The sequence below is a fragment of the Neovison vison genome, chromosome 2 (genome assembly GCF_020171115.1).
Source record: "Neovison vison isolate M4711 chromosome 2, ASM_NN_V1, whole genome shotgun sequence".
In the NCBI taxonomy this organism is placed as follows: Eukaryota; Metazoa; Chordata; class Mammalia; order Carnivora; family Mustelidae; genus Neogale; species Neogale vison.
The window spans coordinates 73,730,905-73,745,316 of record NC_058092.1 but is presented as its reverse complement, the minus strand read 5'-3'; the positions used below and the strand labels follow the sequence as shown (position 1 = coordinate 73,745,316).

The 14,412-nt window shown below is 36.7% G+C and overlaps 1 protein-coding gene across 3 annotated transcripts in view; it reads right to left on the bottom strand.

The window, feature by feature from the left end:
* Nucleotides 1-14,412, bottom strand: part of HS2ST1 (heparan sulfate 2-O-sulfotransferase 1) — a 175,123-nt gene that overhangs the window by 22,694 nt on the left and 138,017 nt on the right. For all 3 annotated transcript variants that reach the window (XM_044238631.1, XM_044238632.1, XM_044238633.1), the window contains exons 2-3: nt 12,496-12,734; nt 2,482-2,567 (exon numbers count right to left, since the gene is read on the bottom strand). In XM_044238631.1, coding sequence (XP_044094566.1) covers nt 2,482-2,567; nt 12,496-12,734 — 325 coding nt within the window. The remainder of the gene's footprint in view (nt 1-2,481; nt 2,568-12,495; nt 12,735-14,412) is intronic.

The following is a 14,412-nucleotide window of genomic DNA, read 5'->3' as shown; positions in this document are numbered from 1 at the left end:
GACACTGGGGAGGGTATGTGCTATGGTGAGTGCTGTGAAGTGTGTAAACCTGGCGATTCACAGACCTGTACCCCTGGGGCTAAAAATACACGTTATATGTTTATAAAAATTTTTTTTAAAAAAATTTCAAATATCTAAGACAGATGCTGACATGTCACCCATAGGTAGCTAGATCACAGAAAATCTCAGCAGACTGACGGAAACCAGCATTCACGAAGTTTTCTTTCAGCTGAATACTACTCACTATAAAGGAAAATATGACTGAAATAAATGAAAGAGGTTTTCCAATGTTTTTATTTTGTAAAATTTGAAATCAAAGTTGAGGTAATAGATGCTGCTGGTAAGGAGTATGAATGTAAAAGGGAGGATGATCTGTAATATTTTCACTGTTTATAATGAAATATAATGAACTAATACAGAAAAAAATGGGGCTTCACTGAACTGAGGATAAGAACTACAACTTATTTATTCAACTTTATATTACCTGTACTCTACGACATTTTGAAAATGTCCAATCTACACAAATTTTTTAGTGAAAAATTTCTAAATTTATGACATTAATGTATCATTTGAAAAACTGTGCTGTCCACCAACTGAAATGAAAACAAAGGTAATTGAACACTAAAGAGAAAAATGGAAAAGGAACGACGAAATGTGCTTTAAAAAAAATCGGGAACAAGACTAAGTACAAAAAGCAAGACAGAACAGGAGTACGAACTTGGAACAAGGAGAGGTTTCTGTTATTATGCTACAGTTCTGAATAAAACCAGAAAACTACAGCCAAAACATGGCTTGAACACATATAGGTTTACGAATAAAGTGTGTACTTCTTAGTGATCACTAAACCAGAAATCACTTTTCATTTTTTATTGTCTTTACCTGCTTCCTGGGTTTCTTGGGATATACTGAGTTTATATGCTTTAAGGGACTCTTTTAAGGCAACTGAAAAGCTAAGTGATTAAATATTTCTTTCACCAAATTTGACTGTTCTCTCCTGAAGGCAAGTATTTTAATGGATTCCACAAAGTACTATGGCAGTCAAGAATATGTTTTGAAGAATAAAAGTATTCTAAAAATTGGTAAGGTGATGTTTCTTTCCTCTTCCTTACTCTTCACAGTTATTAGGTCTGTCAAACTAAAATTTACTTTAAAAGATACTAGTTACATCTACAGTAGTTCTTGACTATATACATCAAAATACATTCTCACCAGGTGATTTCTTTCAGGTGTTCGTTTAAAATCTTGCAAAAGTCTACGGAAATTTTTCACAATACTTTTCACTTCCAAAAACATGAGACCAATTATGAAAATATTCAAAACCTTAAACATTCATGTTAGTATTTAATAAATGAGATTAATCTTTTCAAGAAACTTTATACTTTTCAACTGCAAGAACCCCAGCATACACCAGAGCTTCAAGTAAAAGACTCTTGCCAAAAGCAAAAGCACTCAATATATTATTTTAATAATGGAAACCTCAAGTATTAGAAACCAAGCTCTGTGTGGAAAAAATAAATCATTTAGGTGGAAGGGTAACAAACATTCAATTGAAGGATAATGCAGCCCTGAGGGAAAATATGCATATGAATGGAGTTTATGAAATTGGTTCAGTGCCTCTGCAAAGAAAAAATAATTAATTTATTTTAAAGCTACCTATAAAATGTTTTCAATATTGCAGTATGAATTATTTACAGAAAACTGTACATCTAATTTTAAAGCTACCATTTTACTGAAATATCTTGAGTACTGTGGAACTAGAAATAAAAATACATTGTTTCATGTATGTAATATCTGGGAGAGTCCCTTTTAATTACATGCTCTTCAAAAAGTTATGGGTTAGTACCTAAATCAGTAATAATTCATTCAACTCTTTTTCTTTTCAAATTTAGTAAGTTAAAATAACTGGGATATCAACTTAATTTTCAAATTTGACACAGAATACTCTAGAGTTGACAAATACATGAGAGCATATTACTGTGAAATTATGACTACTAATGAAATGACTGAGGGAATATGTCTGAGCTTAAATCATTTTAAAAATACATTTTAAATATGTCTTTTAAGTTAGTAAGGCTGTTGGGGAAAAGATCTGGATTTGAAGTTTTACCATAACGCTACAAAAAAACATTCAAATGGATTCACAAAATAACCCATGTTTAGAATATTCCTCTTGCTCTCCTAAAATAAGTCACTTGCTTATACAAGACACATAGACAGAATAATGATAAATAACTTTAGAGTATCCCTATATTTAGTCTACTTCGAATTTCTAAAATTACTGTGACAATAATCAACTTATGAACACTAGAGGGCAGTAAAACACCAGACGGTGTACTTAAATTACATCTCTAAATGTGGCAAAGGCAAGCCAGTACCTTTTTTTTTTTCTTAATCAGAATCATAACAATTTAATAAATATGTTTCTTTTTAGGTTGCTAAAGTATAAAGCATTTTTTAGCATGTCATTTTGGTACAACTTACTTTGCAAAATCCAAATAAGAAACATGTCCATGATAAAACCCTGGTTTCATCTCTTTCCAGGAAGTTATATTCTTTACAAAGCGTACCTAAAGAAGGAGAACACACTCATTACTGAAGTTCAATATAAAACAAAATGAAATCTGATGATAGCAAAATACTTTCCATTTAGACATTTAAAACAAATCACACCAGTTTGACAATTACAAAGCTTGAAACACAGGTTTCAACTAAGGAGAGCACAGTGTGATCTGTAATTACCAATTCATCACAGAGGGAGCTATTATCACCACACTCAGAGGAGTGAGAAAGAATCCTGAAAGAAAAAACCCACACAGTGCAATCATTACAATGCTGCACAGTGAGTAATTCACATGGGTGAGGGGAGGGTGGGTACCAACACATGCCCAAGTCTGTTTTTTACTCCCAGAGACTTATTATTCATAAAAACTCATACTTATTAACGGCTCAACAAATAAAAACAAAAAGTAATCCTCAAACCAAAATGATTAAAGAAAAGATGATGATTTTCAGAGGACTTTAAAGAATAAAGAGCAGATATCATTAGCTCATTGATTAAAAAAAAAGTGTAAATATGCTGAAAAAATTTTTTCTTAAAGATTTTATTTATTTGACAGATCACAAGCAGGCAGAGGCAGGCAGAAGGCGGGGCGGGGGCGTGCTGGGGGAGCAGGATCCCTGCTGAGCAGACAGCCCAATGCGGAGCTTGATCCCAGGACCCTGAGATCATGACCTGAGCTGAAGGCAGAGGCTTAACCCACTGAGCCACCCAGGCGCCCCTGCTGAAAAAAATTTTAAGAGCTGATTAATATAGAGCTTGATAAGCCTAAGTATCACTAGCTACAAAGCAGTGATACACTATTTCTTAAAGAAAAATGGCATGTATTTTTGATATGCAAATTTCTGCATGATAAGCAGCAAACAGTTCAGAATGTCTACTACGTACTAGGTACAGTGTGTTGGTGAAAGTGGAAAGGTCGGGAGCCCACCATCCTAAACTGCACTGAAATCTTCTGCAAGCTGTGACCTCAGCCTGGAGCAACTGCATATTTCTGACACCTTATCAATCTTGCATTTACATTTTAGAAGAGTTAGTCACATGGAGATATACTGGACCACTTCTACCAGATTAGTCAATATATTAATGGCAATGAGTGATGATGGATGCCTCCCAGAAAAGGCCTATTAGTAGTGCAGAGCACAAAACAGTGCAGAAGCAGCCACATGTCAGAGAAGTGAGCTAGGGAAAAACAGAAAGTTCTGGGGAAATTTATTTTTTAGGGGAGGCATTAATAACTCATATACTGGGGTGCCTGGGTAGCTCAGTCGCTTGGGCTGCTGCCTTCAGCTTAAGTCACAGTCCCAGGGTCCTGCTGGCAGCCTGCTTTTCTCTCTGCCTGCCGCTCCCCCTTCTTGTGCACTCTTCATCTCTGACAAATCAATCAATCAATCTTAGGGGAAAAAAAAAACCCCTCATATTAAGGGAAATAATAGAAGGGAAGTTATAGAAACCTTATCTTATTATCTTATACGTACCCACACATACTCTTAAATCTGAAAATTGAACGTAGCTAAAATTATGTTGCATTTTAAAACACACAATTATATTTCAGCAGATATTTATGATTTTTCCCCACTGGGGGGAAAAAAAAACAAGAAAATGTGTGATTTGAGGTTCTCATGTTCCTTCCTATCTTTTAAGGTTCCAAAGAGAATGAAAATATCAAATGGCAAATGAAAAGAAACAAAATTAAAATTAGATAACCTAAAAACTGAATCCTTAAGAAAAATTCACACATTGAATATGAAAAGTCCTTATAAACTGCCACTTACTGGTAAATTATTTCATAAAAGCCTTTGGTTCTGTGAAAATCAGTTCCATTATTTCAGCCAAAAATGAGAGGGAAGTAGAAGGAAAAGAGAATAGGAATGGGAGGTGGTGGTTTAAGGATACTTAAGGCATATTTAGCGATTCAGCTCTATTTTCCAGAAGCCCAGATTTAATGTGGATGTGATGGTGTGGGAGAGAAATGAAAGGAGGTGGCAGGTTGAAATCTGGGAAAATGGTGTTCTAGAAGCCACATGTTAGAAAGGATCAACAGTACCAACTTCAAAGTGCACTACAGTAAAAGACTCAGGTGGAAATAAGAGTTAGCTATAAATATAAACTTCAAGGATCCTTCTTTCTTCCACCTTTCTTTCTTTCCTTTTTTTTTTTTAAAGATTTTATTTATTTATTTGACAGAGAGAAATCACAAGTAGATGGAGAGGCAGGCAGAGAGAGAGAGGGAAGCAGGCTCCCTGCTGAGCAGAAAGCCCGATGCGGGACTCGATCCCAAGACCCTGAGATTATGACCTGAGCCGAAGGCAGCGGCTTAACCCACTGAACCACCCAGGCGCCCCTCTACCACCTTTCTTAAGGACAGTCAGGGTTAAACTGAACCCTCTTAAGGACACACTTCCTTGTTCAATGTGTCCTTCACCGGCCAGTGTAGAGCTCAGGAAGCTAGATAATGCCTGGACTGCTGCAGGGCTTCTCAAACTCAAGGTGCAAATGAATCATCTGGGATTCTGGTCAAAATGCAGATTTTGATTCTGTAGGTCTGGAGTGGGGCCCAAGACTCTGCACTTCTAACAAGTCTCAACAGGATGGCAGGTCAGTGGCTCACACGGAGGAGCAAGGCTTGAGCATAAGTAGGCCCAGGAGTTACCGCTTGGCTTTATTTACACGAAGCTTGTTTTTGTACTGCTTTGCCAAAGGGGCCCTGAGGTCTGTAAAAGCTCTTTGGCAAAGATACACTCTCATATTTGCTGCTTTTATGATAAGGAAAAAAAATGTACTGAAATAGAACAGATTTTTAAAGATTACCTTGTAAGCCACTGCAATACATAAAACAGAAGTAAGGACAGGAGCAGAATGAACCCTGCCTACTCCGTCTGCTTCTACCCGCAAACAGTGACGCCTGAAGCATTCTGAAACCAAAGCATTCCAAGAAACACAGTCTAAAAATGAATGAATTGGAAAAAAGGGTTGTGTTTCCAGTCGGGACTGAGGGAAGAGTTGAGGGATGGTGGAGAACAGAACAAGGCATGAATCTTCCACTGTTGTCATCAACTCAAAGTCTCTTGTTTACAGAATCAGCATTTTAGAGGTTGAAGGGACTTGGGATATCCTGTCCTTTTTATTTTATAGATTAGAACACTGAAGCTCAAAACCCACATACCTTAGATTTGGCCCAATCATCCTTCTATATCACAAGCTAATTTTCTTAATTTCTTATTGTTCAATTTAAGCAAAGAGGAAAAAACCCAAAAGGATGTGAAAAGAAGGGAGAGTAGCATTTGTATCATTATTTTGATCAACAAACTTGGGCATTGAGAATTTCAAGTCTTATCCACTGCTAAGAAAACCCCTCAGGTCCAGTCACTCAAAACTCCTCATCCCACAAGCTTTCAAAGCTCTGTTGATACGGCTCTCGAAATTGTTCATCTTCTTCATCACATTCATTATAACCTCCACGTCCAATCCACGCTGTCCACTATTCTTGTACTGCACAACCATTTTTGCAATTATGACCACTGACTTATTCTTGCCTTTTTATTATCCTGGGTAACCACAGGGACTGCTGAACACTGCTAGTCAAAAGTAAGAGACCTGGTTTAAATGTTTATATAAGACCTTGCATTTTATTTTCTAAATTCATTCTGAGGTAAATTCACGTGGGTTATTATTGTTTTTAAATTCTCTATACTATTATGTTAAAGTCTGTCAAAACATACAGAATCTTTCTCTAATCTCGCAACTATGAGAATACTGAAGGCTCCATATTTAATATATATGTGCATATGTTTTTTTCTTTCATCTCATCGACACTTAAAGTAATGTGTTAAAGTCTCATTAATAAAGCTATGGCTGATTTACAATTTGCAATAAATCAGAAGATGCTGAGCTGAGACTGACCTTCCCTTTACAAAAAAGAAAAAAAGTGCCAAGCAAACAAATGATGTCAGTAAGGTTCAAGTGGTTGTTCAGACTAATCTGGAGAATAGGCAGAGCATTTAGAAGAGTCACTTATATACTGCTGAAATTCTATGACCATCCTTTGACCCCCTTTGAAGAGCAACCTTTTTAAAAAGTTTCCTTTTCAGGGCACCTCAGTTGTTCAGTTGGTTAGGCAGCTGACTCTTGATTTCAGCTCAGGTCACAATCTCAGGCTCATGATCTCTGGGTCTGGCTCTATGCTCAGCAGGCAGTCTGTGTCCTCTCCCTGTCCCTCTGGCACACTCCATTAAAATAAGTAAATCTCCAAAAAAAAAAAAAAGTTTCCTTTTCAAAGTCTGAATTTAGCCACTTCTCCTTTTACCAAGTTAGCTGGTTCTCCCCAAAGTGCCCCCTGCAGAATTTCCTCCCTCTTCCTCCCTCCATCCCCACTCTCACCCTTTCATCTGTCAGCCTCACTGCAGTTCCCCTCCACCATTTTCTGCCCTCTCACCTCTCCTGCACCACTCGCCTAGTCTTTCAGTTTTTCTTCTGGTTCTCCTCTGCAGTGGGACATCCTGCTCAAGACCTCGAGATAAGGCTCTGGAATAGGTAGGAGTGGAAGTGGAGATCAGGTGAGCAAACCGGCACGCCGTTCGCTGTCTGGACTCACTGACGACACTTGGCACTAGTGAAAGGGAAGGTGAGTAGGTGAAAGGAGCAAAGCATAATCATGGCGAATGGACTTAAGAAGACTGAAGACGGAAGAGACTGAACACAGTGGCTCAGGGAGAAGAAATAAAGTCACCACAGTGAATTTATTCAAAGAGTATTTCCATACTCTGATTGAAACAGGCTATCAAGAAGGATGTTTCAGAAGTAGTTGTTAGATATACTACATGAAAAGAGATGTTTTTATAGCTAGCCTAGAGCAGATCCGAAACTGTGATTTCTGTCAGGTTTTATAACTCAAGCAGAGTTAGGCTAGCAAGTCTTCAGAAGAGACCTTTAGGGAAAACACAAGCGATGTAGGGAGTAGTGCTGTGATTTATCTGCTAGTGGACTCAGACCTGAACCAGTGTGGCAGAAAAAGCTAAGAAAGTACCATCTCTTAAGAGTGTACCTAGACATACATTCTTAATAAGATTCATCTCAACATTAATTATCTGAAAAAACCTGTTTTCACTATCTGTGAGTAGGAATGTCATCCTGACAATCTTGGCCAAATTCCAACTTTGTAATTACTACATGGTAAATGAATACTACTATTAACTTGGGTAATTACTATATACCAAACTCCTACTCATGCCTATACTTAAATAAACATTCATTGTACAGCTGTGGGTAGTTTTATGACACTAAACTAGAGAGGAAGTTTTCTACACAAAAAGGAAAAGTGAATAACAATTGGATAAAATATAAAAAAACATTCAGCAGCAACATAACATAATATTTCACTGAAGTCCAGAAATTTCTGTTCAGTCCTTTCTGCAGGAGAAGGGTGGGTGTGTCCCAAATAACCTTAGCGAAGGGGAGAACATATTACATCAACCAGAGGGGCTCATTCTGCCAGTAATCATCATCACTGGCATTGTGCTCAACTAAGAGCTACTTTTAGAACCTAAGTCCATTCATTTGTTCTCTCTTTCATTCATTCATTCAACAAAAAATTTATGGAGCATATGTACTGTGTCTCAGACACCATTCTAAACACAAGAATACAATGGTGAATAATATGATGAACAAGGTTCCTGCCTTTTAGGAGCTTATACAGAGGAAAAGACCAAACAAATAGAAAACAAATAAATCAGTAAGTAATAGGAAAGTTACATAAGGAATGATGATGGTGTACAACTTGGAAGAAGTATTTAATATATAGGATAGCCAAGTGAGGTTTTTCTGAGAGGCTGTCATCTCAAGGATGTTAAAAGGATAACATGAAGTCAATGGTGAGAGACCAGTCTAAGATAGACTGCTACGTGCAAAGGCCTTGAAATGGGAAAGGTTTGGGACATTCAATGAACCAAAGGTCAGTGTGGCTAGTAAACAAGAAGATGAAGTATTGGACATAGGCTAGATTTAAAAGGGCCTGTTGGCCAAGGTAAGGAATTTGGATTTTGATGGGGAGGTTAGAATATGAATTTAAAGCAAAGTACTTCACCATCCTGGGAAGTCTATAATACACAATTTCACATAACCCACTGAGAACAATGTTCTAGATGTTTGGTACTCAAACTGTGGTTCAAGAACCATAAGAATCAGTTTTGGCCTCAGGTTCCATCTTAGTCCTTTGAATTGGAATCTGTATTTTTAACTGGCGATTGATATACACATTACAAGTTAGGAAGCACTCATCTTAGGTGTGGTCTGAAAAATCAGAATCTTCAACACAGATCAAGTCACGCAAAAGACCAGAAGGTGCCCTAATAGCGAATTAAAAGAAAAAAATTACTAAGTTGTCCTAGAGAGAATGCAAATTCTAGATATTTCCGATGTGTAGAAAGGAGTTAAATATGATCACAAACCTAAACAGAGGAGTAGAAAAGAATTATGAAAGATCCTAAAAGACACTGCCACTTAATACCTGACAGTTACTTTATTTATTTATTTATTTATTGACAGTTCCTTTAAAGACAAGATGTTCTCTAGAGCAGAGATATTTCATGATAGCAGAGTAAACTTCATTTTCTAACTACAAGAGCTAATGAATCACTGGTCTCCTACCAATCCCTACTAATTCACTGAGTAAAGCATGCCTCAAAGATAGAATTCCCATGACTGAGTATGTCTCCCTCTCATGGCTTACTCTTCCCAAGCCTCATATTCTCAAATGTTTATCTTTTCATTCGCTTGTTCGAACTCTCCCTCTTAATTTATTCCAATTTATTAATTGTGAAAGATCCCTGAACTACAGAAAAGTTGAAAGAATACAGTCAACATCTGTATACTCATTCACTAAGATTCACTAACTTCCCATTTTTGCCTCTGTTTTTTCCATATGCACACACATGCTTAATTTTTTCTGAACCATCTGAAAACAAAGAGCAGACATTTTGATCAAGGATCCAGTTACTAATCACACATAGGATTTAAGATCTCTTAGTCTCCTCACCTCTAGAGAGGATGCCTGGCCTCTTCCCCAAACACACCTTGTTTGATTGTCACAATGTTGATACTTTACAAAAGTTCAAGGTAGGGACGCCTGGGTGGCTCAGTTGGTTGGACGACTGCCTTCGGCTCGGATCATGATCCCGGAGTACCGGGATCAAGTCCCGCATCGGGCTCCCAGCTCCACGGGGAGTCTGCGTCTCTCTCTGACCTTCTCCTCCCTCATGTTCTCTCTCACTATCTCTCTCTCAAATAAATAAATAAAATCTTTAAAAAAAAAAAAAAAGTTCAGGGTAATTATTCTGGAGAATGTTCTAACAAGATGGATTTTCCTGTTCGTTCAAGATTGTCTGGATTAAACATTCTGGTGAGAAACATTTTGGGTTTAATAATTTGGTGAAAGGGATGCTGGGGTGGCTTAGTTGTTAAGCATCTGCCTTCTGCTCCGGTCATGATCCCAGAGTCCTGGGACCAGATCCCACATTGGGCTCCCTGCTCAATGGGAAGCCTGCTTCTACCTCTCTCACACCCACAGCTTGTGTTCCCTCTGGCTGTGTCTCCTCTCTCTGTCAAATAAATAAATAAAATCTTTAAAAAATTAAATATTTAAAAAATTAAAAATATAAATATTTTCACCAAATTATTTATTTATTTATTTATATTTTATATATTTTATATAAATAAAATATTTTATATTTTAAATAAATAAATAAATAAATAAATAATTTGGTGAAAATACCATAAAATGATGTTTTCTTTAATCTTTATCATTTCTACATCTAGGCTTTACGTTCTATGTAAATTACAAATAAGCCTTCTGAAAGATGTGGCCTTGCTTTTTATTTCTTTAGGAATATAGACAATCCCTGTATGTATTACATACTCAATAAATAAATGAAACCTTGAGATCAGAGTGGACAACTGTTTTAAAGGATGGCAGAATATGCAGAGATAGCTATTACCTGCTCAACAGTTTCATACCTGACTCAACATATTTGGACCTTGCCTCTAAAATTTGAGAAATAATTAAGTATGTGAACAGTTTAGCACAGTGCCTTGTACAGTATATATGAAATACATCCAAGAAAGAGCTGGAGCTAAAGAGTATTTCTCTACTTTGCCCCACACAAACATATTTTAAATGCTGCTGCTCATTATGTAATCTCACTGCTTTTAAGATAGTGTTTATGCTTCTCTTCTGATTTTTTTTTCCTATATATAACTAACAAGCTATTGAAAGAAAAACAGCTTTATCTCATCCAAATGCAACTGGGAAAATCTATCACACATGATGCCTGTAAATGTCATATGTGGGCAGCTTCCAGAGATTCTTATTTCATGAAAAAAAAATGGTTAGTATCACTGTCAGACATCTTATATAGCTGTCATACAACTTTGTAATGCTGGACACAAAATAAGCAAGGTAACTATTTTTCTAAAAAATACTACCGAGTAAGTCTAAAATTACTATGGGAGTATTAAGAGATGTTCCTTTAAGCCAAGATGTATTTTGAAAAGCAATCAAGCAAAGAAATTTAACATCTACCACACACTGTATAAAAATGGATTATTTAGGATACTTGCCCTTGGTATTCAATATTACATAATGAATAGTTTTTATGACCCACTTAGCTAAATAAGCTCATGTTTCTTCTCATTTACAGAAGAGTTATTTAGTTTGGCTGATGGATGTAGATTTTTGGTTTTATGAAAAAGAGTAATTGAGGATACTGCAGAGAGCCAAGAATTATATGGGCAGATGGTATGCCATATACTATTAGACTTTACTAACAGCTCTCAAAGAAAGCAAACCTTAACCTTATGTATCAGTGTTACTCTCTTGTTTCAGAGTAGGATAAGAGTCAGCTTTGTAGTAAATAAGTTCAGCTGTTTTCAGATACATTCATAACTGTATGACTATCACAAAACCTTTCTAATTATGCTACCTTAACATATTTAATCTTAGACAGTATTTCCAAATATTATCTTTTCTCCTCATAGGGCCCAATTCCCATTCCCTTCAATATTTATAGAGAATTCTATTAATTTATAATTATAGTCAGAACTCCAGTTGTGGAGAAACTGTGTGCTACTATTGCTAAAGAGATAAGTGATTTTACTTCATGAGATAATTTCCTCCACTTTTCTTAAGACTATTTCATATCTATCCATTTGTTTATCTAAAGTTTCTTGACAACTTAAAAGGCAAGGTTATGTTAAAAATATAAGCCACAATTTCCGTTCTCTAGGAGTTTGTAGTTAATATTACATAAATTACTAGTAAAGATGAAGTTTAGGAGGCTTGTCACAAAACTGAACACAGGTATTCATTAAATAAAGATTTCTCTATCATAAAATGAGACAACTGAATGATTTCAGCAAGGTATCTTGCTGAAAGTATTTCCTATTTTTTAAAGGATACCATAATAAAGAGCATCATTTTCTTTTAAAAAATTCAAGCTTTTAATAAGTTCATTAACTTTATAAATATTTAAATACATATAATATGCAAGGAAATATACCAAATATTGTGAAAAATGTAAAATTATAGAAAAGTTTGTTTAGCAGGGCCACCTGGGTGACTCAGTCCATTAAATGCCTGCCATAGACTCAGGTCGTGATTCCACAGTCCTGGAATGGAGCTCCACATCTGGCTCCCTGCTCAGCAGGGAGGCCTGCTTCTCCTTCTCCCTCTGTGCCTGCCCCCCAACCCCAACTCACGCACACACTCTCTCTCTCAAATAAATAAAATCTTAAAAAAAAAAAATGTTTGTTTGTTCCTGTTCCCCAAGAGACTTAAAATTCATTGGGGTCAGTACACATATCCCTTAAAATGCTTTTGCCTCTTGAGATACAAAATATGAATGAGGAAGTGTCAGAAAACATTCACTTATCTCCTACGTGTTTACCTGGTCTTGTAGTGACATCACTGGATTATTTTTGGTAGTGTTGATGTGAAGAACATGATACTTATTCTTTGCACACAGATCATAGGCAATATTGGTAAATGAGGTGCTTGCAGTTTTGGGGACTCTGTTATAAATGATCACCATGTCCTCTTCCTCATCCAGCGTGGCCTCCTGCCGAGGGCCATCCATCGTATGTCGCTGCTCAATTTCTCGAACTTCATGTCTTGCAATTGCCCTTTCTGCAAGAAAAACAGTTGTGAGCTCACTTTTTAAAAACAATGAAAATAATTTCCCATTCTTCAAACATAATTCTCCAATTTAGAAATGAGTAAGAGTACCTGAAGAAATGTTTTGAAGACCAAACATTCAGAATTACTCTCTGAAGGATAATACACATGCATATACAGAAAAACAGAACAAACAGTCATCAAATCAAGTTTAGAATACCACAGACCGGAGACTGGTATAGTTCAAAAGTCACAGTTCATTTTCTTTTTTTTAGATTTAAAAAAAATATATTTTATTGTTTATTTGAGAGAGAGTGCACGCACGTGCAGAAGCAGGGGGAGTGACAGGCAGAGGTAGAAGGAGAAGCAGGCTTCCTGAGGAACAGAGAGCCTGATGCAGGGCTCCATCCCAAGACCCTGGGATCATGACCTGAGCCAAAGCCAGACACTTAACCGACTGAGCCATCCAAGGTGCCCCACACTACATTCTAATAGAATAGAATTTTACAGCCTGAATTAACTCTTAAACACACAAAGACAGATTGCATGGATACTAAGCTTCAGAGTAAGAAATGCACTTAGAAAATAAGTCACTTGGAATTTAAGAAAAGATTTTGAAATTTATACTTAGGATTTAATTATTTCCGCATTTATCAAAAGGTAGCAGGGCAATGGTTATAAATGCTGGAGTGATATTAGGTAACAAGAGTAGAAACTATACCAATATAAATCCTTTTTCTTTTTGGTGTTGTACTACATTCTAAGTTTGGGCTATCTTTGTTTGTTTGTTTGTTTGAAGATTTTATTTATGAGAGAGAGAGAGAGAGAGAGAGAGAGAAAGAGCGCCTATAAGCAGAGGGAGAGGCAGAGGGAGAGGGAGAAGCAGGCTTCCTGAGGAGCAGAATGCCCAACGTGGGGCTCAATCCCCGGACCCCAGGATCCTGACCTGAGCCGAAGGCAGATGCTTACTATTATTCTTTGTTTAATATAAACTTCAGCTTTGAATGTTTTTTAGAATAAGGAAGCCAGCACAGGGAAAGAGAGGTATCAGGATATAAAAATCTGTAACAAGATTACAAGTTACCTTGCACAGAGACAGCTGCCCACACATACCATGCACCCTCCTACCACTAGATCTTTTTGTAAGCTGTTTCACCTGCTTTGAACACTCTACTATTTTCCCTGTACCATAACGCTGCCTTGTGAACTCATGAACCTCCACATGGAATGTCATCATTGCTCAAAGGGGAAGCATTTTCCAATCTCCCTAACTAGGTACAATCATACACATAATGCATACATATGTCTCACATACCACATGTTTCATAATAGCAATTTAAAAAATATTGTATGTGTTATTGGTATCTGTCTACTATAAGGCATGACTTAATACAATGACATGAAAAAGCAATGAGGTACAATTAGATTAACAAGCACAGGCTTCAAATACTGTCAAACCATGCATTTTATATTTTGGTTTAGAATATATGGTCACCACATCATAGAAAATATACTCTGAGCTGAAAATTCACATTCACAAGACTTGAATAAGAGTTCTAGGCCTGCTACTTACTAGCTGTGGGCTTTCCAAAACAGGATGAGAAGTGCATATGTTCTACATGTAAATGCATGTATGTTTCCTTTTTTTCCCTTCCCATTGGGAGAGCTGGAAGGAAATGTGCAGAGAAGG